At 35.3% G+C, this 23,893-nt stretch overlaps 1 protein-coding gene across 1 annotated transcript; it reads left to right on the plus strand.

The window, feature by feature from the left end:
- The first annotated feature begins 493 nt into the window (after window positions 1–493).
- On the plus strand, window positions 494–14,413 carry LOC129263709 (kalirin-like). Its single transcript, XM_064096621.1, has 13 exons — window positions 494–684; window positions 1,147–1,174; window positions 1,738–2,022; window positions 2,490–2,621; window positions 3,497–3,670; window positions 5,324–5,402; window positions 6,727–6,927; window positions 7,721–7,859; window positions 8,591–8,772; window positions 9,218–9,244; window positions 9,893–10,045; window positions 10,518–10,644; window positions 11,348–14,413. The coding sequence occupies exons 1-13, from the start codon at window positions 514–516 to the stop codon at window positions 11,381–11,383; spliced, it is 1,734 nt and encodes a 577-aa protein (XP_063952691.1). The 5' UTR covers window positions 494–513; the 3' UTR covers window positions 11,384–14,413.
- The last annotated feature ends 9,480 nt before the right edge of the window (window positions 14,414–23,893 follow it).

Genomic DNA, 23,893 nt, shown 5'->3' on the forward strand with positions numbered 1-23,893 from the left:
TTCAGGGGCATGTACCACAAATTGTCATCTTTGATATCCCCCAGAAATGCGTGCTATGAACTGTTTTTATTGGATATCAATAGTGACGGTCTTGTCACTCTTGTGAAACCCACCTCATATAAGCAGTATGATTTATCTCATTATTAGTAGTTATAAAATTGAATATTTCCCTTTGACCTAACATTCATACTTTTGACGTAAAATATGGTCCTTATGAATCAATTACATGCTACCCATATTTATCACAATCACACCTTTGCAGTGGATATCTTTTTTTTTTCAGAATTATTTTCAAAATAATAGCCCAGGTTCTCTTTGCACCTCTTGTGAAAGTATGCTTGTGTCTCTCTTTATTTATTGTGTATGTATCGGAAGGATACCAAGTCTTAATAGACGGACAAACCAAATGGTGTCCTCTCAATTTTCTTTTTTTTTATTCCTAATCTATTTAAGATCCAAGTGTATTTTGTCTGCTTGAAATAGTTATTATAGGAGAGTAATTCTATAATAATTATGCTTGTTTCTAGGAAATCATGGCAGGGATCTCTTCGACTAAAAGGTAAAATGGGCAAGTCACCGGGAAGCAAGAAGGAGAGTAAGATACCCCGTCCTAGACGACGAGCATCAGGGAGGGGTCTTGAGGATGGAGAGTTAAAGAAACCAGGCTCTAAAGGTCATGGAAAGGTAAAATTATACATATGTGTTGAAGAGACATTGTATCATTGTTGATATTTTAATCGGCCAAAGTAGAATTAAAAAGGAATAATTTTGCCCCCTCTGCCCACTGCCACCCATACTTCACCTACTCCCATCCTCCAAACCCTCATCTTTTCCTCCTTCTCCTCTACTTCCTTGTCCCCTCTCCTTTATATTAAAGATAACTTTCTGATAATTAAGTGCTGTATATCAAAATGGAATGTATTTATTGTTATGCATTCTCTCCTGGGGCCCGTTGCAGAAAGAGTTGCGTTTAAACGTAAGTCAAAAAATCAATCGCAAGTCCCAAATGCGCGCTGTTGATTGGTTGAAAATCAAGTTGCGCATGATTTTTAGATTTGCGATTGATTGCAACTCTTTCTGCTACGGACCCCTGGATTGTAAATATCTATGTTTTGACAAGATTTTCAATTTCTTTCTTATTCTCAGCCTGTAAATGCTTCACTGTATCAACCTGGTAAGTTCATACTTTTATGTCTGTACTGAAATTTTATTGGAATATGTTAACAATATTGTTATTACAGTCATTCACAATCAAGTTACTTATATGTGTTCAATCTGTTGGCTAACAAACTTGGGTGATCCTAGTACAAAACCAATAGAAGTAAGAAAGTTCAGTTGTTAACACATTTACTGTTTCTTGTATAGTATCATGATATGATACTTGATTAGTATTTGCCAGAAATGAAGTTATATTTCTCAGGATGAATCCTACAGTAGGATGTGACTTTTTGATACTTTGATTTAATACATGCCTTTATTATATCATATAACATAATTGGATGTAGTTCATTGATTCATCAGATTTGTAAAATAGTTCAATATCATGACTAGACTGATACATGTATATACACGTTTAATAGTTCATTTGATTCTGATCCAGCTTTTGAAAGATGGTTTTATACATGTAGTTGCCTGCCCACAAATCCTAGTGCAGCCCCTCTAACATTTGAAACTAAGAACAGTATGATTTTCTACAAAATAAAATCCAATTTATCGATTTCTTTGCATTTTCAACAGCTGCTCCTGCCTTCACCCTACCCTTGATAAACCAATCCAGTCACTTGGGTACCACCGCCACACTTTCCTGCCAGGTGTGTGGCCGGCCACGCCCCATCGTCACCTGGAGGGACCCACAGGGTGACATCATTACCCCTTCTACCAGGACCAACGTCTGGGAGAGGGACGATGGTATGGTGTTTCTAGAGATCCGGGGGAGCTGTAAGACGGATAACGGTGTCTATACGTGTACAGCGAGTAACGATGCAGGTTCTACGGAATGTAAAGCTCTTCTCAGGATAATCTGTGAGTTCTAATTGCATAGGTTTCAAAACAAAAGTGATAGGTTTCCATCTTTGAAGTTACATAATCATTTTGATTTGTTTTTATAGTAAGAGGTATAAGTTGGTTAGAAGGTACAGATTAATGATTTCTCTACATTAAAAGAAGTGTCATGTAAACTTGTGGTGGAGTGAGCCAAGGATATTATACCTTAATCAAAGTCTGACCCACGTTCATTAGGATTCTCCTGCCCCTGTCTTTTCCTGCAGGAAAGGTATTGTCAAAGTCATCATTATCTTTGTACAAATTTTAGGACCCAAATGGAAAAGAGAGAGTAAAAGTCATGAAGTTTTTAGTCTATGTCTTGATTTAAGAGGAATAGAAATGTACATGTATATCACATATACCAAAAGTTTTGTTTCTTATGTTGTTTCATCTGTTTTGTGCATGAATACTTTTACAAATATCTTTTTTCCTCACAAACCTTACAGATCGTCCAGGTCCACCAGGCATTCCCATTATATGTGAAAGGAGACCACACTCTGTGATATTGCAATGGGAACCCTCACATAACACAGGCAATGCAGAAAGTGTTACATACAACGTTGATTATGCACAAATCAGTGAGTATCAATACTGATAAATAATGTCTTAGATTTTGTAATTCTCACAAGTATATTATAGAGATAGGGACATTAGGACATTAGTCAAGTAGAAGTGTCGTGGTGTAGCAGCTTTGACTCCCGCCTTGTAATCAGAGGGTTGTGTGTTCGAATCCCACCATGGCCTAGCGCCCTTTGGCAAGGCATCAATCCACACTTTGCCACTCTCACCCAGGTGCTAATTGGGTACCAATATGAAAAAAAACGTCAGAGTGGTTGGTTTGGCAAGTGTGCACCTAACAGACTGCCAGAAAAACTTTGAATCCAGTGACCAGTTAATAATATTGTGAAGAACTTTGAGCAATCATAGACTGGAATCGCGCTACATGAAAGCCAATTGTTTGGGGGTTTTTTGGGAGGGGGAGGAGAAAGCAATTATAACGTTTAATGAATATAAGTACTTATTTTTGTAAAAGATCGTCTCTGGTAGTTTATGGGAATTCAAGAATCTAGGGCCTGTTTCACAAAGAGTTACAACTATGGCAACTCGTATAGAAACCTTGATTGTGATTGGCTGCTGGGCCATGTGACGATTTTATTTACCTTTGTTTTCATATTTTCATCCTTCCTTAACTCAGTGTTAATCATTTTTATTCTCATATTGCATCTTCTTTCTATCTCCCTCTATTTTCAAACTTTCGATCTGTATTACTATTCCATCTTTCATTCTTACTTCTGACCTTTCCTCCTTCTCTCTGTCTCTCTGTTTCCTTTCCTTATCTTTCCCTTTTATATTTTTCATGGTACATGTAGTTTCACCTCTCCCTCACTTCACCCATCTTACGAAGCCTGACAAGTTTCACTCAAGGATTTTTTTTTATTTCTTCATTCTTCAGCCCACAGTACCGTTCACTGGCAGACCTCCTGTGCTAACATCGCTCACACTACTCATAAAGTGGACGGGCTGTCAGCAGGGGGATCTTACAAGTTTAGGATCACGGCTCAGAATGATGTTGGATGCAGTGATAAGGGCGAGACCACACCTGCCATCACTCTCCCAGATGATACTGGTAAGGATGATTCATTCTCTGCAGTTGACAAGGATTTCAATCTTTAAAAACAAAAGCTCCTGTTGTAGAAAAATGAATATTTTTATTGATAGTGTTGAGTACGTTCATACTATTTAGGAAATATATTGAAATCAATAGATGCATTATAAATTATTTCATCTGTAATGCTTTGACAATCATGCAGTGACCTAAAACCGCTTAAATGTACAGGCTTAACATTTGTGTAAATATTCACATACATGCATACATACATTTCTGTTTAGAGTGAGTATGATTAACAACAAAATAGAGTTAATTTTTTATCATTATAGTGATTTCAAAATATTACAACATACACAAATTTGTAGTTGCATTATAATAAACATTACCCAGTCATTTTGAGCAATTTTTGTCTCACCTGCATAGCAGAGTGAGACTATAGGCGCCGCTTTTCCGACGGCGGCGGTGACGGCGTCAACACCAAATCTTAACCTGAGGTTAAGTTTTTGAAATGACAGCATAACTTAGAAAGTATATGGACCTAGTTCATGAAACTTGGCCATAAGGTTAATCAAGAATTACTGAACATCCTGCCTGAGTTTCATGTCACATGACCAAGGTCAAAGGTCATTTAGGGTCAATGAACTTAGACCATGTTGGGGGAATCAACATCAAAATCTTAACCTAAGGTTAAGTTTTTGAAATGTCATCATAACTTAGAAAATATATGGACCTAGTTCATGAAACTTATACATAAGGTTAATCAAGTATCACTGAACATCCTGCTTGAGTTTCACATCACATGACCAAGGTCAAAGGTCATTTAGGGTCAATGAACTTTGGCCGAATTGGGGGTATCTGTTGAATTACCATCATAACTTTGAAAGTTTATGGATCTGATTCATGAAACTTGGACATAATAGTAATCAAGTATTACTGAACATCCTGTGCAAGTTTCAGGTCACATGATCAAGGTCAAAGGTCATTTAGGGTCAATGAACTTTGGCCAAATTGGGGTATTTGTTGAATTACAGCCATAAATTTGAAAGTGTGTTGGTCTAGTTCATAAAACTTGGACATAATAGTAATCAAGTATCACTGAACATCCTGTGCGAGTTTCAGGTCACATGATCAAGGTCAAAGGTCATGTAAGGTCAATGAACTTTGGCCAAATTGGGGTATTTGTTGAATTGCCATCATATCTCTATAAGTGTATTGGTCTAGTTCATAAAACGTGGAAATAAGAGTAACCAAGTATCACTGAACATCTTGTGCGAGTTATAGTAGTTTTCAAAATCAGCACTGCTGCTATATTGAATCGCGTGATGCAGGTGAGACGGCCAGAGGCATTCCACTTGTTCAATCTCATTACCACAATCCATTATCTATAAATTTGAATAGATCTGCAAAGTAATTAAAGAATTGTGTGAGCATGGCTATGAATGGGAAGATTTTTCAGGCTTATTGAAGGATGCAGACCAAACCTCTTCACTACCGAATTCTGTAATTACCATAGGCATTGAACATGGTCAACGTGGTTCCAATATCTAATGGGTTAATCAGCAGAAGAATATGAAAAAGCATAACATATATTTAGAGGAGGAGATTTACTAAGAATGTCAGTTTCACAGGACATGGACATGTATGTGTATAATTCTTTGTTTCCTCTCACAGCCCTTGCACGGAGAGAAAGCAACCTCTATTGGCAACATACTTGGAGTACAGATTTCAACATTACAAGAGAGCTGGGAAGGTATGATATTGAAGTGTATCAAACTCTTTACTTTTTTTCATTAGATGATTCATTTTTATCATCAGCATCATCATCACCACCATTATCAGCAGCAACACCATCATCATCAACATCCTCTTCTACATCATCCTTATTATCACACCCACAGCCACATTACCATCAGCATCGTTATCATCATCAACAGCACCATCCTCTTCCTCCTCCTCCCCGATCATCATCAGAAAAGCGTCACCATCATCATCACCATCCTCTTCTACATCATCCGCATTATCATGCCCACAACCACATTACCATCAACAGCACCATCCTCCTCCTCCTCCTCCCCGATCATCATCATCACCATCGTCTTCTACATCATCCTTATTATCACACCCACAACCACATTACCATCAGCATCGTTATCATCAACAGCACCATCCTCTTCCTCCTCCTCCCCGATCATCATCAGAAAAGCGTCACCATCATCATCACCATCCTCTTCTACATCATCCGCATTATCATGCCCACAACCACTTTACCATCAGCATCGTTATCATCAACAGCACCATCCTCCTCCTCCTCCTCCCCGATCATCATCATCACCATCCTCTTCTACATCATCCTTATTATCACACCCACAACCACATTACCATCAGCATCGTTATCATCAACAGCACCATCCTCCTCCTCCTCCTCCCCGATCATCATCATCACCATCCTCTTCTACATCATCCTTATTATCACACCCACAACCACATTACCATCAGCATCGTTATCATCAACAGCACCATCCTCCTCCTCCTCCTCCCCGATCATCATCATCACCATCCTCTTCTACATCATCCTTATTATCACACCCACAACCACTTTACCATCAGCATCGTTATCATCAACAGCACCATCCTCTTCCTCCTCCTCCCCGATCATCATCATCACCATCGTCTTCTACATCATCCTTATTATCACACCCACAACCACATTACCATCAGCATCGTTATCATCAACAGCACCATCCTCCTCCTTTTTCCCCCCACCTCCTTTCCCCCTCATCATTATCATCATAACCCCAACCCTACACCCCTCAAAATCCTTATTCTTATTATCCCAACAATCATTGTCATCATTTCAGAAGTATTCATTCAAACATTGTGCATGCTTTTCATGATGAAGTTTTACTTCCAACTCTAAATTATAACATAAATAGATGTAATAAATTTTCGAAAATCAAACTAAGCCATGTGTAATAAACACCATATTTGTGGGGAGCAAGTGTCGATCTGTGCCCTCCTTTTTGTGAAAGCAGAACGTTTAGATATTCTTCTTAAAAACCTATTTCCACTTATAGGGGAAGGTTTTCATCCACACATGCCTGCACCCGGTCTCAACAACAGAGAGTGCTAGCAGCAAAGTTCATCAGCAAGCGATTGATGGATCTTGAGCAGGTTCAGCATGAAGCGTCCATGATGCAGCCCCTTCAGCACCCGTTAATCTGTTCATTACATGCTACTTATGAGACTCATGGGCAGTATATCTTGGTCTTAGATCTGTGAGTATCTTGTCATTATGATACTAAAAATTAAATACATAGAATGCTTGAAGCGATTCAGTGCAATTTACAGAAAAACAAATAAATTGCAGGTTAGAGTTCCCTCAGGGTTGACCCTGCTTGAGCAAAGGCCCGCTCCCCCCCCCCCCCCATTTTATTTCTCTGACAAATTTTCTTTCAACCAATTAGATGCAAGGATATCTGTAGCATATCACAGTTGTTGGTGACAATCGCTGGCAAAGAGCTTTGTGAAACAAGTCCTTCAAAAACTGTACTCTATGACTATTATTACAGTGGAGTAGATTGTTCTGAAGCTCATTTCAAAGCTCTAATGTTACTAATGTTGAAACTAATATGAGTTCTTATTTGCTAATCCGACATTGCAATGGAAATTTAAACTTTCACTTATTGTCATTGCTTCCTATGGAATCAAAACGAAACTTGTGAATTCAATAATTAGTTAATATCCAACAAAGTATATATTTTTCAATAATTATAATACATGCCATTATAATTGAATATTGTACATGAACTGATTCCCTCTTATATTGTATATTCCACTTTGTTAAAATTGTGCTTATGGCCAGATAAGTTTAGAGCATTTTATAATAGAACTTGTCTGACATTTTATCCAACTGTTGCCATAGTAATACAGTGCATCTGATAATCTAAGTCACGGGAATTTTATGATTACAAATATGATGAATTGCTCCCCAGATTGAAAAAACCCATCCCCTTTTTCCCCAAATGATACAATTTAAATATTATGAATATGTTCTTATCATATCTTTAGAATTCCTGATGGTAAAATTTTGGAGTACCTGGTGAGCCTGTCTCAGGTGACCGAGAGACAGATCATTGGCTTTATTAGACAGCTGGTACAGGCAGTGAACTATCTACATTCAAATGGAATAGTCCACCTTGACATTAAGGTTGGTATAAGGTTGGACTCATTCAGAGCCCTTCAACTTACTCCTAGTGTTCAGACATGGGGTCTGTTTCATCAAGAGTTACAACTATTGTAACTTTGCCATTATTTCAAACTGGCATGGAAACCTTGATTCTGATTGGCTGCTGATGTCTGTTACCATGGTTGTTGCCATAATGGCAAAGTTACCATAGTTATAAACTCTGCATGAAACATGCCCTAGGTGACAAAAATTACCCCTGTTAATGAGAGAGGTCTTCAAAAAATGTCCAAGGTCACATGGACAAACCCAAGACATTGTTATGACTTGTGTTGAATAACATCACTATGATTTCATTGGGGACATGCATAATTTTCATGATGACTTATACTCATATGACTTTGTACACAAAAATATTGTTTTGCATTGTTGTGAACAAGTCTTGTGATACTCTTTATTTTCTTCATACTTCAACACAATTCCTTTTGGCATGTATCTGTCTTTTTTAGATATACCAAAGCTATCCTGTGACATTTAAATGAAATATCAACATCAGAATGGTGTGAAATTTTGAGAAAAGTAACCATGATTCTGCCTGAAACTGTCTTGTGTTATGCATAACGTATGGGGATAGGCTCTAATTCATGTGAGAATGAGCAAGAGTTTATGATTTGGAAATCTTACACTAAGAGACTTGGCTTGTCTGATGAGGTGCAAGATTTATACATCAAACATTATTTCTATTTGTTTGACAGCCTGAGAATGTTTTGATGGAGGTAGCATTGGGTCGAGCTCAGATTAAACTGATTGACTTTGGTGATGCAATGGATCTTTGGTCTTCCCCACCGCCTTTCTACCATGAACTCAATGCTAACCCAGAATTCTGTGCACCGGAGCTCCTCAACGGAAATGAAATTGATTATGGCACAGATGTATGGTAAGTCAAAGACCTTGAATTCCTAGCCCCCTCACCATGTTCCCAAAATGTTCTATTCAGTTTTATTATGAAATGCTAGACAGCTAGACTTATATATTTTTTTTGAAATATTTTTTATTTTTAAACATCAAGATGAAAATGGTAGGAATTTCACTGTCTTTCATCAAACAAAATATCTTTATGAAGAATAACTAGTTTGTAATTGGTTTTGTGTCTGATTACATGGAATAAGACTATTATACTTTGCAGGAAGTGCTTGGATACCATTATACAATATGTATACTTTGTTGGAATAAAATATATATGTTCATGCTCATTCTTCTTGTTTAATGGAAATATTTTCATTTCTTTGATTGTAGTATTTCACTTTCTGTCTAGATTTCTTAGTATGTTTGATATTTTTTTAATAATCATATTTTCATTTCTTTTAAATTTGCAACTTTAGGAGTATTGGAGCTCTTTCCTATGTCATGTAAGTATCTTATTACCACAAAAATCAGGAAAATGGCATTATCAGACTTCAAAGGGATTTCTTAATGTGTAAAACTGCAGAAATGTATTGCATTTTACAATCAGAGCTATCACACAAAGAAATGATACACTTCTTCTGCCGTTACTGAATTCTGGTCATTTCCCTATTAAAGCATGTGGGAGAATTGACCTTTAATACATGTATATCTTACAGTATTTCTCATCTATTTTTGTCTTGAGTAAAGTATTACTGTACATTGTACTTTAAGTAATTGGGATGTGCTTCCTAACTTCATTTTAAAAGAGTACAAAACCAAATAGAAGTACCTACTTATATGGCTGTATTTGAAGTAAAAATTTGAGGGATGTACTGTATAGGGGAACACTTTTATCCCTTTGAAATAAAATTGTCTTCATTTTTCACTATGCTTCAAAGTATGGGTACCCGTGCGAAGTCAAAATTAATTGTATTTAGCTCAGAATGGTGTCTCCAAATAGTATGGGATGGAATACTACGGGGGGTGGTATTATCCAAATAATAGTGGTAATAGATGCAAAGTGGTTAGATATGTCACTGATAAAAGTGAATTGTTGTATGTTACTATTCATAACAATCTTTGCTTTTCACTTGTTTATTTGATTATCACAGGTTGAGTGGCGTCTCCCCGTTTCTTGATGAAAGTCTGGAGGAGACCAATATGAACATCATCCGAGTTGACTACAGCTTTCCAGATGAGTACTTCAAGAATGTCAGCCAGAATGCCAAGCATTTCATCACGGGACTGCTCCAACCAGAAACTAGGTAGGAATCCAATCTCATCGATTAACTGAGCTTTTTTTATTTTCTTCTTAAAAAATGAAGACCCACTACCAAATAGATTTATATTACACATTGTATCAAGACATAAATGATAGTTTCTTGAATGGATGGATGATGATGATTTTCAGGAGGAGGAAGTGAAGATGGAGTTTGTATAGTAGGCAGTTTATGATGTGCTTAAACCGGAAGAGATATTGAGATTACCAGATACTACATACTTCTTTCATTATCTACTCAGCATTCTCTCCATTAATTTCATATTTCAAGTTTGAAATGGAAGTCCAGCATTTCTGTTATGAGTTTTTGGCTTATCTTTAAGTGAAAAAATATAAGGAACTATGTTAAGAGCATTAATGATGCCATTCATCTTCTGGTTATTTTTTATGTTTTGTTGATATGACTGAAAGACATCATTTGCTTGATCAAACCTCATGTACTGTTTTCTCATTTATAGTGAAAGGAAGACTACATCAGAATGTTTGATGAACCATTGGTTTGCTCAGACGTACTCTTCCCAAGATGACCCCACCCTCATGCACAAAACCAGGCTAGAAGATTTCATACACAGAAGAAAAACACAGGTAATTACTACCTAATTCTAAATAGGAAGGGAAAGGGCAGCCCCCCCCAAAAAAAAAATAATAAGAAGAAATGAATAAATGAATGAATGGATGAGATAGATAGATAGAATGAATAAAAAATTGTGCCTAAATTGCAGAAAGGGGTTGCACTTTGTAAAGAATAAAATCTTGCAAATATTTCCAGCCAAAATTTTGACCTGAGCCACGGTGAAGGTTATTTCTAAGGGCAGTTTGTGCAAAAGAAAATTAGCAAAAATAGAGATATTTAGTAGCAATAGTTGCAACTATTTTGCTTGATATAATAAGTGACTTAGAATAATTATAGTATGGAAAATGCCCCCATGTATAATTTATTCTCCCTGTCCAAGCAAGAGGGTTAAAAAGTTTTGCAACCAATATATGTAAATATAAATCATGGTTTTTCACTTAAAATCATAATTAAAAAAAAAGATATTTTGGATTATTTCATTTGGGATTTTACTGACTGAAATATGAAGATATATACATGAAACATAAATGCTTTAAATCTGTAGAAGCTGTAAACAATTGTAATGTATTTTCTGAAGTGTTTTGGTTTTAATGAAGATTAATTATTCTTGACGTTTTTTTTTTTGGTACCACCAGAACATATTTCAAAACTTTCCTCTTTGATTTTGTTGGTTTACATACCTTCACTTTTCGCTCTCTCTTTCTCTTATCACAGCACAACTTTGTATCAGTGAAAGTAAACAGAAGATAACACAGACATCCACCTTGGCAATGTCGATTGCAATTAGAACTTTACTCTCTCAAACCAAGCTGCAATATCAACCCACCTGGTAATTGGACTCGTCGCCAATTGTAAGCAGCTGGTTCCTCTCCAAAGCCCATGGGAGTAATAGAATTCAGTAGTCTATGCGTTCATGTACGATTCTCTGATGATGATGATGATGCATTCTGGGACTAGTAGTGAGTTTTTACGTGCATCCTCCCTTGCAATTTCTCTGCAGAGCATTCTTTCATGTGGAGTACTGCTCTTTGATGAATATCAAGCCACAAGGAATGTGAATCGATTGTTTTCATAACTTAAGATATTGGACATTGTGAAGGATAGCTGTGATGATGATGTTGCGCTTGGGACTAGGAGTGAGTATCCTCTCTTCCAATTGCTCTGGAGAGCAGCTCTGGAAAGCATTCTTTCATGTGGAATACTGCTCTTTGATGAACATCTAGACACAAGGAATGTGGCTGGGTTTGTTTTCAGAACTACTGTATTGGACTTTGTGAAGGATAGCTCATTCGATAAAGGAGTGGGTTTTGTCATCTCACGAACTGGCTTCAAGATCTGTGCACTTTGACAAGGGATTTTATTCATCTTCAATAATCAGGCTCCTCGGAAAGGAGGCAGAGGTATAAATCCTGTTATGCTTAGTCACGCTAATGAAACCAATTTATTTGAGTCGTGATACACAGTGAATTATGAACTTATACAGTAGTTAATACTTTTTTCTGTGCTATGCTGCAATATTATTGTTAGTTTGGAAAAAAATAGCAAGATTCCCTTGAAATTCTTCTCTCTGCCATTATCTGTATTTTTGTAATATTGCATGATTTTTTTTTTTTACATTCAATACACAGTAGTCTCATTATTTGTGTAGGTTGTGGTTTAGCCTGCATATCAAACTTGTTAAAAGCTATTAGAGTAATTTGTATTATAGGAATACAAGAAACTATGCACACCAATTTATTTTGAGGTACATGTAGTTCTTATCGTTATCCATATCCATCACGATTACCAAAGAATTTTTATTTATATATTATATCTTCTGTATCCAATAAATGTAATTATTTTGTATTTTTTTAATTAAGTTATGAATGCAAAGCACATCCACCTATTCTTGTGAGAGAAGTTGGCCATGTTTTCAGTAGTTCTCCCACCATTCCCCATGGAAAACCAGGCCACATTAAATGATTATACTGCATATTTTATCACTGGCTGGTTGTACTTTGTTTGGCACCTTCCCAGCAAGAATTCTCACATTCATCTTCCTTTTATGATAATAATAATAGCGGCATATTTACCCAGGGTAGCCACTTCAGTTCCGAAAACTGTTCTCCCAGCGGGCCATGCTATTATTACCCCGGCTTTAGCATGGCTACCTTTATCGGGCGCTCGAGCATTCGAGGAATTTCTTCCTACCGGGTACTCATTCACCTCACCTGGGTCGAGTGCAGCACAATGTGGATAAATTTCTTGCTGAAGGAAATTACGCCATGGTTTTTATGCCATGATGAAATGGGATGATTGAAATTAAAGGTTGGCTTCCTACTAAGAGGGTCACTGACTTCAGTTATGGAGTCTTACAAGTAATCTTCTAATGAAAACAATCGTCAGAAAGAGAGGGAATGTTTTGGTAACCATTGTTCCAATGCTTTATGCAATGATTTTTATCAATTGATGAATTTATCAGAATAATTCATAGTATAAACAAAACCATAAGTAAGCTTGAAATTTACCGGTATTCTTTATTGCATTATACATGTATACACTGCTTGTACAAGTATAATATATGAAATTGAAACCTTGTCAGTAGTAGATGTTTCTTAAAGCTTTTGCTCCATTTTGGGGAACAAAATACTGCCAGTTTCATGGAAACATTTGCACCAAAAAAAATATATGTAATAGGACCTTCAAAAGTGGTAGTAAAATACACTTTCACACAGAAATACGAGTTTATTGCTAGAAATAATATTGTGCTGTTTACAATGTTGTAATCCCAGATTGATGGATATTTTCTCCATACGATATTCATTATTTTGTTTGTATTTTATGTCCAATCATGTAGCATCACATTTTCAACATTTTCTACATAAATTATGCTCAGGTTTTCTCTGTTTCTTTTTGTATTTACTTTTTGTTGATAACAGTTTATGTATGTGCCATGTACATGTTATCAATATTAAGTGAATGTGCACATGTTGACCCCAACAGTATGCAAACACAGGGCCTCTAATACCATTATATTGCAATATTTTTGTACAATTGTGTAATATTGTCAATGCTGTCCTATGTGTGTACCAATAAACAAGGGTTCTATTTCATGCTGATAGGGCCTCAATTCAATGTACTAAACCATTTCAAGATTGTCTATTTTTATATGGGAATAAAAGGTAGCATTGTATGATTTAATGACATTATAATGAACTCTTAGAATATGCAATTAGAATACAAAAATGTCTATTTCTTCATTTTAAGATAAGAATGGAGTCTGTCACCCCCATTCATGTGTGATAACTTATGGATTGAATATACAATGCATAAAAATATATTAATTTGCCATCAATTAACATTTTGTTGGTAACTTTATTTGCTGACCTTTGCAGTGCTATACACATGCCCCCCCCCCCCCATGTGCTCATGATTAGCTCCAATTAAATAGAATGTTATATTTGTAGGGGGGTGGTGACAAAGACACAATATACTTATGATTTATTTAGACAGGGTATATAATATATCTTCATATAATTTCCTGATAGAACTAAACAACTTTAGAAATGAAAACTGCATGTATGCTTGTTATGCATCAACACTTTAACTTGCCTTAATTAAGAGTTCAAATCAAACTTGAAATTACAGTTGTCTTGTATCTTACATTAGTTATTTTTTACTATACAAATGGACTAGTTGATAATAAGTTTGTTATGTTAATGTTTGTATATGAGATTGTATATTTCCTGTAGATGATGAAACCCAACAATGAATAAGTGAAATATACTATGAAATATGAAAGTGTCTTTTAAAGTTTCTTTCTGTTGCTTAATCTATTCCATTGTACACCCACACATATCCCCTGCTCTCACCCACATACTTTTTCTCAATATCGTTGTGTCGGTGCAAGGATGCCTGTGGAAAAACTTTTTCACGCACCGCGTACTTGTGCAATGCACTTATGTGTGCTGCTAAGGGCGTCCTTGCACCGACACAACGATATATGCTCTCCAGCCACCCACACTTTTAATTTATGCTCTATTTCACCCACACCCACATTTCATCATTCATGCTCCCTTTCACACACACATGTACATTTTTTTTTTAGTGACGAAAGGGAGAGGAAAGGAAGGGGAAAAGAGGGAAAGAGATATAGATAAAAGAGAAGAGAGAAAAGATATGGAATGGAAAGAAAGGGGGAGAAATAGAAAGGGAAAAGGAGAAGAAATGAAAGGTGAATAGAGAAAGGGTGGAACAAAGGGGAGAGCAAAAAAAGAGAAAGGGTGAAGAGCAAGTAGAGAGGAGAAAGAGGGAATAAAGGAAAGGGGGAAAAAGAGAAAGAAAAAAGACAATGCAATGGGAGAGGGGAAACAAAAGGAAAAAAAGAGAACGAGAGAAGGAAAAGGGGGAAAGAGAATGGAATGGGAGAAGGGCAATAAAGGGAAAGGAAGAGTGGAGAGGAAGAGAAAGAAATGAGACGAAATTAAGTAAAGAAAATAGATGGGGGAAGAAACAAGAAGGAAGAAAAGTGACGAAAATGATAATGTGAATGTTAAATCAAAATGTAATATAACAAAAATACTTGTCTGGTTTCCTTCCGGGTCAGTCAAACAATTTCAGTTCGCGCTTAGCGCTCGCATTAATTGTTCATTTAGATACACAGAATGTTCTTTATTTCCAAACGTGCTTAAAATGCCCAATTTTTTTTCAGAATGAAACACTAACAATTTTCTGCTCGAGCTTCACGCACGCATATTTTATTTAGAAAAATATGCATCTATTTCATGATAAAAACAAATTCAAAAAATGTTCTTGTTTTAGGTCTTAACTAAAACAAAATTAGCTCGCGATCGCAATTATTGTTTATTGAGATGAATATCTTGTTCTTCATTAGAAATGTGCTTTAACTGTCTAGTTTTCGGAATAGTAAAGGGATGGTCCAGGCTGGAAATATTTATATCCCAATAAATATAGTAAAATTCACAGAGCAATATGCTGAAAGTTTGATCAAAATTGGATAACAAAGTTATTGAATTTTAAAGATTTGCATTATTCCGGTGAAACAGATCTAGGCATGTTTTTATGAATATTCATCAGGTGGGCTGATGATGTCATATCCCCACTTGTTCTTTTGTATTTTATTTTATGAAATTAGGTTTATTCGAAATTTTTCTACCAAGAATTAAAACAAGTGGATTGACAACTGATTAAGTGCATTAGTTATTTATTGCCACAATTTATATCATCATAATGGAGACACATCATTTACACATGTATGAAACAATGAAACATTTATGATTTCATGTAATAACATAAGAAAAAAGAAAGTGGGGATGTGACATCATCAGCCCACCTTATGAATATTTAAAAAAAAATGCCTAGAACTGTTTCACCGGAATAATGCAAATCTTTAAAATTCAATAAGTTTGTTATTTGTTATCCGATTATGATGAAATTTTCAGCATCCTGCTCTGTGAATTTTACTCTAGTTATTGGGATATAAATATTTTCGGCCCGGACTATCCTTTTAAGCCTTTTTAAATCAGGCTTCGCGCTCACATCAATTGTGTAGTAAATAAGATACTATCCTTCTCATTGTATAACTAAGATGCTTGAATGCCCTGTATCCGGATAGGAAAAACAAAACTTTTCAGTAATTATCATATTACATGCCCATCTTGTTCAGGATCCCAAACATTGCCCAGAATGTTCAATTTTCAGGACAAAATACATGAAATTTCCACACACAAAAAAATTAGCTCGCACTTCGCGCTCTGAATATTTAGATAGGGCTTGAGATTATAATATACTTAATAAGTATATATATTGTTTTAAAATGTGAGAGGAATGCGGGATAAAACGAAAAAAAGCAAAATTACATCGTGGCTTCGTGCACAAAAGACAGATAGTTTGTTTACAAGAAACTTACTGGACGAAAGAACTAGAACACGAGATTTCATCACAAAGGAATTGTGCATGTTTTTTAGTAATGGGTCTAACCACTCTAAATATTATATAGAAATTACCTCTAGAAATTGTAAACGTCTATGCCAGAAATGATGGAAGGACCGTTGCTCTTAGATTAATGTATAACAATTGCTGTTATTTATTATTGAATTTTTATGCGCAAACAAAGTATTCTGATAAAGTCATATTTTTTAAAAACCTGCTCCGAAATTAAGAAACCTGAAGATATATTAATTTGTGGAGGTGATTGGAATACTACACAAACTTATTTAGATTCTCGTGGCACATCTTGTGTCTATAAATCACCCAATCATTTCAAGAAATTCATTCAAAAAATGAATTGGTTGATGTTTGGAGAAAATTGTATCCCACGAAGAAACAATTTTCTTGGCGACAGAGGTTTTTTGGTGTCTATTCTAGATTAGATTAAGATTACTGGCTAATTTTAACAACACTATATCCTTCAATGTACAGCACTGATATACGCCCAGCACTAGCTTAATTGTGATCATAATGCCATTTCGCTAAAGTTGAATTTGAGTGGTATTGGGAAAGGAAAAGGTTATTGGAAAGTAAACAATTCACACTTACTAGAACAAGACTTTATAATCTGTATTAAACATGTGATTAATAAAGTAAAAATGGAATTCATGAATGAAAGTCCACTGCTTTTATGGGAAATGTGTAAAATTAAAATAAAAGAGGTCACTGTGAAGTATTCTAAACAAAAATAAGAAGAAAGAAAATGTTATTTTACAAAGTAACAAGATGAGTTCAATAAACAGAGTGAAAAGGCCGATGAAAATCCAACCAAGAAAGAAATTGATAAGTTAGAAACAATCAGAAATGAATTAGATAAACTTTACACATATAAGTGCAAAGGTGTGTATATTAGAGCTAGGGAGAAATGGATGGAGTCTGGCGAAAAGTCGTCCAAGTATTTTTTTTTTAAAGAAACCATAAATGGCATGAAAAAAAGAGATTAACTGTATTGTACAAAACGGTAAAACATTTACAAAGAAAACAGAAATTTTGAAGATTATTAATAATTATTTCAGTAAATTGTACAAAAATAGCTATAACGATAATGAAATGAACATCAAATCATACTTAAAAATATTGAATTGAAAGTATTTGATGAGAAGGATGCACTAAGTTGTGAGGGACTGGTAACCGAAAATGAGTGTTATAAAGCTTTGCTTTCAATGCAAAATAACAAGGCACCTGGTTGCGATGGATTGAGTTCGGAGTTTTACAAATGTTTTTGATTTGCTAATCGACAGTCTAAATGAAGGATACGTTCAAGGGGGTTTGACAGAAAGTCAAAGACAAGGTATACTCACACTGTTATTGAAAAAGGGGATAGTAGATTATTAGACAATTGGAGGCCAATCTCATTATTAAATATAGACTATAAGATTTTAGCGAGAGTTTTTTCACAACGACTTCAACGAGTAATCCATAAAATTGTTTCGTTTTGACCAAACAGGTTATATTAAGGGGCGTTCAGCCTCAGATAACTTAAGGTTGGTACAAGATGTTATTGATTATTGCAAAATTTTGGAACAAGGATTGGTACTTTTTCTAGACGTCAAACAAGTATTTGATTGTGTGAGACATAGCTTTCTTTTCGAAACCCTGTCAAGATTAAAATTTCAAAAATTCATTTATCCAATGGGCTAAAGTATTTTATAAAAACGCTGGAGGCAAAGTAATAAATAATGGTTGGATTTCAAAACAGTTTAAGATAGAAAAGGGTGTAAGGCAAGGGTGCCCTCTACCGGCTTTGTTATTTGTTTTAGTTGTTGAAGTAATGGCGTCACAGATAAGGTCAAACAAGATAGTCAGTGGTATTAAGATTCCATTCCACAAAATACCATTTTCAAAAGAATTAAAGATCTCACAGTTAGCAGACGACACCGCTCTTTTTGTTAATTCCGTCCAGGCAGGAAATGTCGCAATTCATGATGTTATTAAGTTCGGGGATTATTCTGGCTTAAAACTTAATTTAGACAAAACCAAAGTTATGCCACTTAATATAAATTATAATCAAACAAATGGTATATGCAGCTTGGAATGGTCTGATGAACCAATTAAATATCTTGGGGTTGTATTATGCAAGAACACAAATGACTTTAATGTCCTTAATTGGTCTGTAAAGATAGATACAATTAAACGTATTATAAATCTTTGGAAGATGAGTAATTTGACATACTATGGGAGAATAGTTATTATAAAAATGTTACTTGTATCACAGTTAATATACTTATGCACATGCTACATCATGCCCCAAAATTATATCAAAGAACTTAATAAAATAATTCATTCATTTTTATGGAATTCTAAAAGAGAAAAAGCGAAAAAGAGCTTCCATTATTAATTCACCCCAATATGGGGGTTTGGGTATGATTGACATAAATTCTAGATTAAAATCACTCACACTTTCCTGGTTACCAAAAATTGTAAGAGGTGATGAACCACCATGGAAATATATTTGTGAGTTTTGGTTACATAAATTAGGCGGTATACCATTATCCATTCAATTTAATTGTCCTCCAGTAGACATGATCAAATTATGCAAAAAAATATTCATTACCTACATTTTATACAGACTCACTTCATGGGTTGAACTTCACTATCTTAATATATTCGAAGTAACTCAATTTGAAAATGAAATCATATGGAATGATTCAAATGTAAAACCTGAAAACAAGTTATTGTATTTCAGAAAATGGTACGATAAGGGTATAGTAAAAGTACATCATTTAATTGAAAATGGATCATGGAAAAACTCTGAAAGTATTACAGACATACTGTCGATGAATTCTCTTTGTATCTTATTTCAATATGCTAAAATTAAAACCGCTTTTCCAAAATATTGGTTCGATAAGTTGAACACTGCTCAGCTTGAAAATCACGGTGATCAACGAATGCGAAACGATACATTTATTCAAATTAAAACCGGTGACTCAATTGACATTACAATATAAAAACAAAACAATTCTACACATATTTTGTATATTTAAAAAAGAATTTACACCCAACGGTGTTATATTTTTGGCAAGATAGGCTATCACTTGCAGAAGATTATGATTGGAGCAAATTGCTAAAATTTAAGTTTGGAAAATTATTTAATAACAAAGTTAAACAATATAATTTCAAATTGCTGCATCAGATTTTGCCGTATAAAGAGAATTTAGTTCGATGGAATATCACATCAGACATGACTTGTAACCTGTAACCATTGTAAACAAATTGAAACTCTAGATCATGTTTTGTTGCATTGTCCACATGTGAATTTATTTTGGCAGAAACTACGGTATTTCATTAAGATCCAATTTAATGTGAATATTCAAATTAATGAGAAACATTATTGATTGGCCACGATGTTGAAAATGAAAACATGGCTTTTCTGAATGTAATTTTGGTTTTCGCACAATATACGATTTACTTTTTAAAAATTCAGTTATTTTTCTATGTTGTCAGATTTCAAGAGAGAATTAGTCATTAAATTTGAGATTTCTTGAAAAGAGTAATAAGATAAGATTAACAGAAAAACAGTACAATGAAATCAAAAGCTTGTGAAATGTGAAACCAATTGTATATATTGTTTGTGTTTGTTTATTGATTGCAATGTAAAAGAGTAATAAGATAAAAATAACAGAAAAACAGTACAATGAAATCAAAAGCTTGTGAAATGTGAAACTAATTGTATATATTGTTTGTGTTTGTTTATTGATTTTAATGTAATAATACATCTGATGAGGACAAACAAAATCGTCACTCATTTCGGATTAACTAATAATGAAAAGTTAATGGTGGTGCATGATAATAGCAAGTTAGGTTATGGTATCTGTTGAGAAGAAGAAATACTGTTAATATGAAATGTTGATGTTATACAACTTCTGTCTTTCTTGACTTTATATACATACAGGCTGAGAATTTATTGCCCAGCAGTAGAAAAGGGGCTCTTTATTTTTTTTGGGGGGGATTGCCCTATATACCCTTCCAATTAACTGTAAGAGAGAGAGATGGTTTATGTATCCAATTAAATTTTAAATATGCATAATGTAAGTACATTAAGATTATTATTATTTCATGAGACAAGGGTATGTTAGAGATTAAGTAAGAAATATTCAACTTTGAAAAAGTGGCTGGATATGATTTGATGATCAATTATGAAAAATAACATTATTTAAAAAACAATATTCATATATCTATTGTTTGTTATTAAGCTATATTTTTTGCATTTTATATTATTGCAGTATATTTTTTCTGAAATTTCATCATGTTCTATTTCGTGTCGTTGTTTTCTTGTAATAGAAGTCAATGTATATTTATTTTGCAATGTAATAGTGTGATCATTTAGAGATTGATTCATTTTTTTGGTGTAAAAATATGTCAGTGGGATTTGTTTTGAACCCGTTAACCATGAGTAAATTCAACAATTAAAAAAACTATTAATGATATGAATAAGAACTTATAGGCTAGTAAAGAGGGATAATTATTAAAAGGATCTGTACGAAATAAGGTTTTTGCACTGTTATTTTTATTCTTGTAGTTCTTATACCAAGGAGATCCGCGATGAAGTTGAATGTATCACGTCAATCGATAATTTTTATTTTTTATAGTTGGTGAAATTGTGACTATATTATTTCACATAATAAAAATATGGCAGCTTGCATAGTAAAAAAAAATATTGTTTTTAAACAATTAACCCAAGAAGTGACTGTTATAGACTTCCCCTTCAAAGAAACCACACCCCAAAAATCAACTTTGAGGTGCCAATCGGGGAAAATATGGGTGAAAAACCTTTTCGGCCCTCCTCCCCTATTAGCTAAAGATGGATCCGCCCCTGAATATTCGAGTATGTACTTACTAAGATCCTTTATTGCTCTCAGTACAAGATAGGCTATTGACAGTAGGGCGATTACATAAGTGTCGTACGGAACATTTTGATAACAATTTATAGTCTCTTAGCCGAATGCTTGACCAATAAAACTTTCTTTTTTTGTCAATGATAAAGTTAAAGCGGGTAATGATGTGAAAACTGATAACCAACAAAGAATGTTTGGGTACGGGTGAATTAAAGATGAAAATGTTGTGTGTCGTACAAGACTCAGCAATGTCCCATACGACACGCAATATTTCGACCTATAATTCACCCATACTCTAACATATTTTTGTTGGTTGTCATAACTTTACATAATTACCCAGTAGTACTTTAATATGACCAGAAAACAAATTGAAGTTCCTCGTTTGTTTGGACACCAGGTTGAAAAGTGTTGTGAAAATGGAAGATTTTTCTAGCGTGGAATCGTCCAGTAAGACATAATGCCTTCGGATCTTAGTGGAGCTAAGCTCCATGCTATATCTGTCGAGTTGCTTCCTTGTCTCATAAATTCTGCTGCAGACTGCATTCAAAATAATGAATAAATACTAAATGAAAAAATACAAATGATCAATCAATATGGGGGTCAGTAGTTATGGGTTAGACCTCATACCAATTTGACCTTTGACCTACTTAACCTTTGACCTTTGACCCATGACCTTTGACCGCATGACCTTTGACCCCAACTTCCGGTCACTGTTGACCCCGTGACCCCACCTTCCGGTCAATCATGACCTTTGACCTTTGGGTACGCGGTAAACAGGAAATTGGATAATGGAGCGCGGGAAGCGATTTTAATTGGATAATGGAGCGCGGGACGCGATTTTAATTGGATAATGACTCCGCGTGGGGACGCCATCTTAATTGGATAATGAAGCGCAGGACGCGATTTTAATTGGATAATGACTCCGCGTGTCGACCTTATCGCACGATGCAGCGACGTTGCACGGGCATATGATACGATGCACAAAACAGACGTATGATTTATACATGCAGTTTCCTATCGAAAAAAGTTGTCTTTCTCCGCCTACCGGCGGATATGTCAAGTGCCGCGCATGACGTCACCTGCTACGTAAGCACCGTGATGTCATCCCAGGGAATTACCCTTTACCCGGTATTGCACCACCGTGGCGCAATCGTCACGTATAGGATACGATGCACAAAATAGACGTATGATTTCTATACAGTTAAAAAGTGAAAAGTTATCTTTCTCCGCCTACCAGCGGATATGTCAAGTGCCTCGCGGTTCACGAATCGATCGCCCCATGCACGGCCAACGCGCGTCATTGAACTTGGGATATCCTATTCAAGGTGAAAGCCGGCTCTCTCTGTCTCTTATTACAACAATTATTGGTAATCCAACATGTGATTATAATCATGACATCTCAAGCTCTACTCATTCCAGACTTTCCCCCATCAAAACTCTCTGACTTTTCCATACCGTTTTGTACATACTTTTCATTTAACTCACATGACCTGCACGGCTCTCTGACCCGCAAAAGTATGTATATTGAAACCCGCAGACGACTCCTTTCAATCAACTTCATTCATCCGCAGTACAGATGGTGATAACATGAAACACTATACAGTCAAGGATGATTCTTTATTATTACTATCATTTATTCTATTCCATTTCAATGTAGATAGGTTCAATTAGTGTATAAACAGCAGATTTTGATACAAAGGTAAAAATAATGTAAGATATGTTCTCAAATTACGTTGTCACAACAAAATAATTAACTGTTCATTGTTAATATTAAAGTGAAGTTCTCGTTTTTTTCTTTTCCTTCGCTTAACTTATTGGATTGTAACACATGTCTATGGATGGCATTCAGAAAATATGAACACAATGAAGTTCAAACTGTCATTTATGCCCGCATTTATGTTGACGGCGTTTTCTTGGATTATTCGACAAGCTGATGTTTGTGCCTTTAGTTGTAGGTTCCATCTTCACCCTCCGTTTCTTCTCCACCATCATCATTATCGTCATCGTCACCTTGATACTAGAATAAACCATCGAATTGTGAACCATGCCTGGCTAACACTCTCTGTACGGCTTTCCGGAATTCCATGCCATTCTCTAATCTTTCCGTGAGATCGGACACGATTTCACGATTGATGTCAGCGTCTTCGAGGTACACGTTCTGCTGCAAGAACTGAGAGTACAGATCGAAAAAGATGCGTTTGACTGCCCACATTAGTTTCACGTGAGCCTTTGCTTTAGCGTCTTCTTCTTCCATTCCTTCTGAGATGTATTTCTGATATTTTTCGTCTCTCAAGTCCTTGGTGGCCGTCATGGCTTGCTCTAACCATCCTCGATAAGCGAGGTTGTCTTCAGTTTCTTCCATGTTTGCTGTCATTGACGATTCGTGTCCATCGCTTTCTGATACGCTCGTTTCGGAATCACCGTTGGATTCTTCAAC

The sequence above is a fragment of the Lytechinus pictus genome, chromosome 1 (assembly GCF_037042905.1).
Source record: "Lytechinus pictus isolate F3 Inbred chromosome 1, Lp3.0, whole genome shotgun sequence".
In the NCBI taxonomy this organism is placed as follows: Eukaryota; Metazoa; Echinodermata; class Echinoidea; order Temnopleuroida; family Toxopneustidae; genus Lytechinus; species Lytechinus pictus.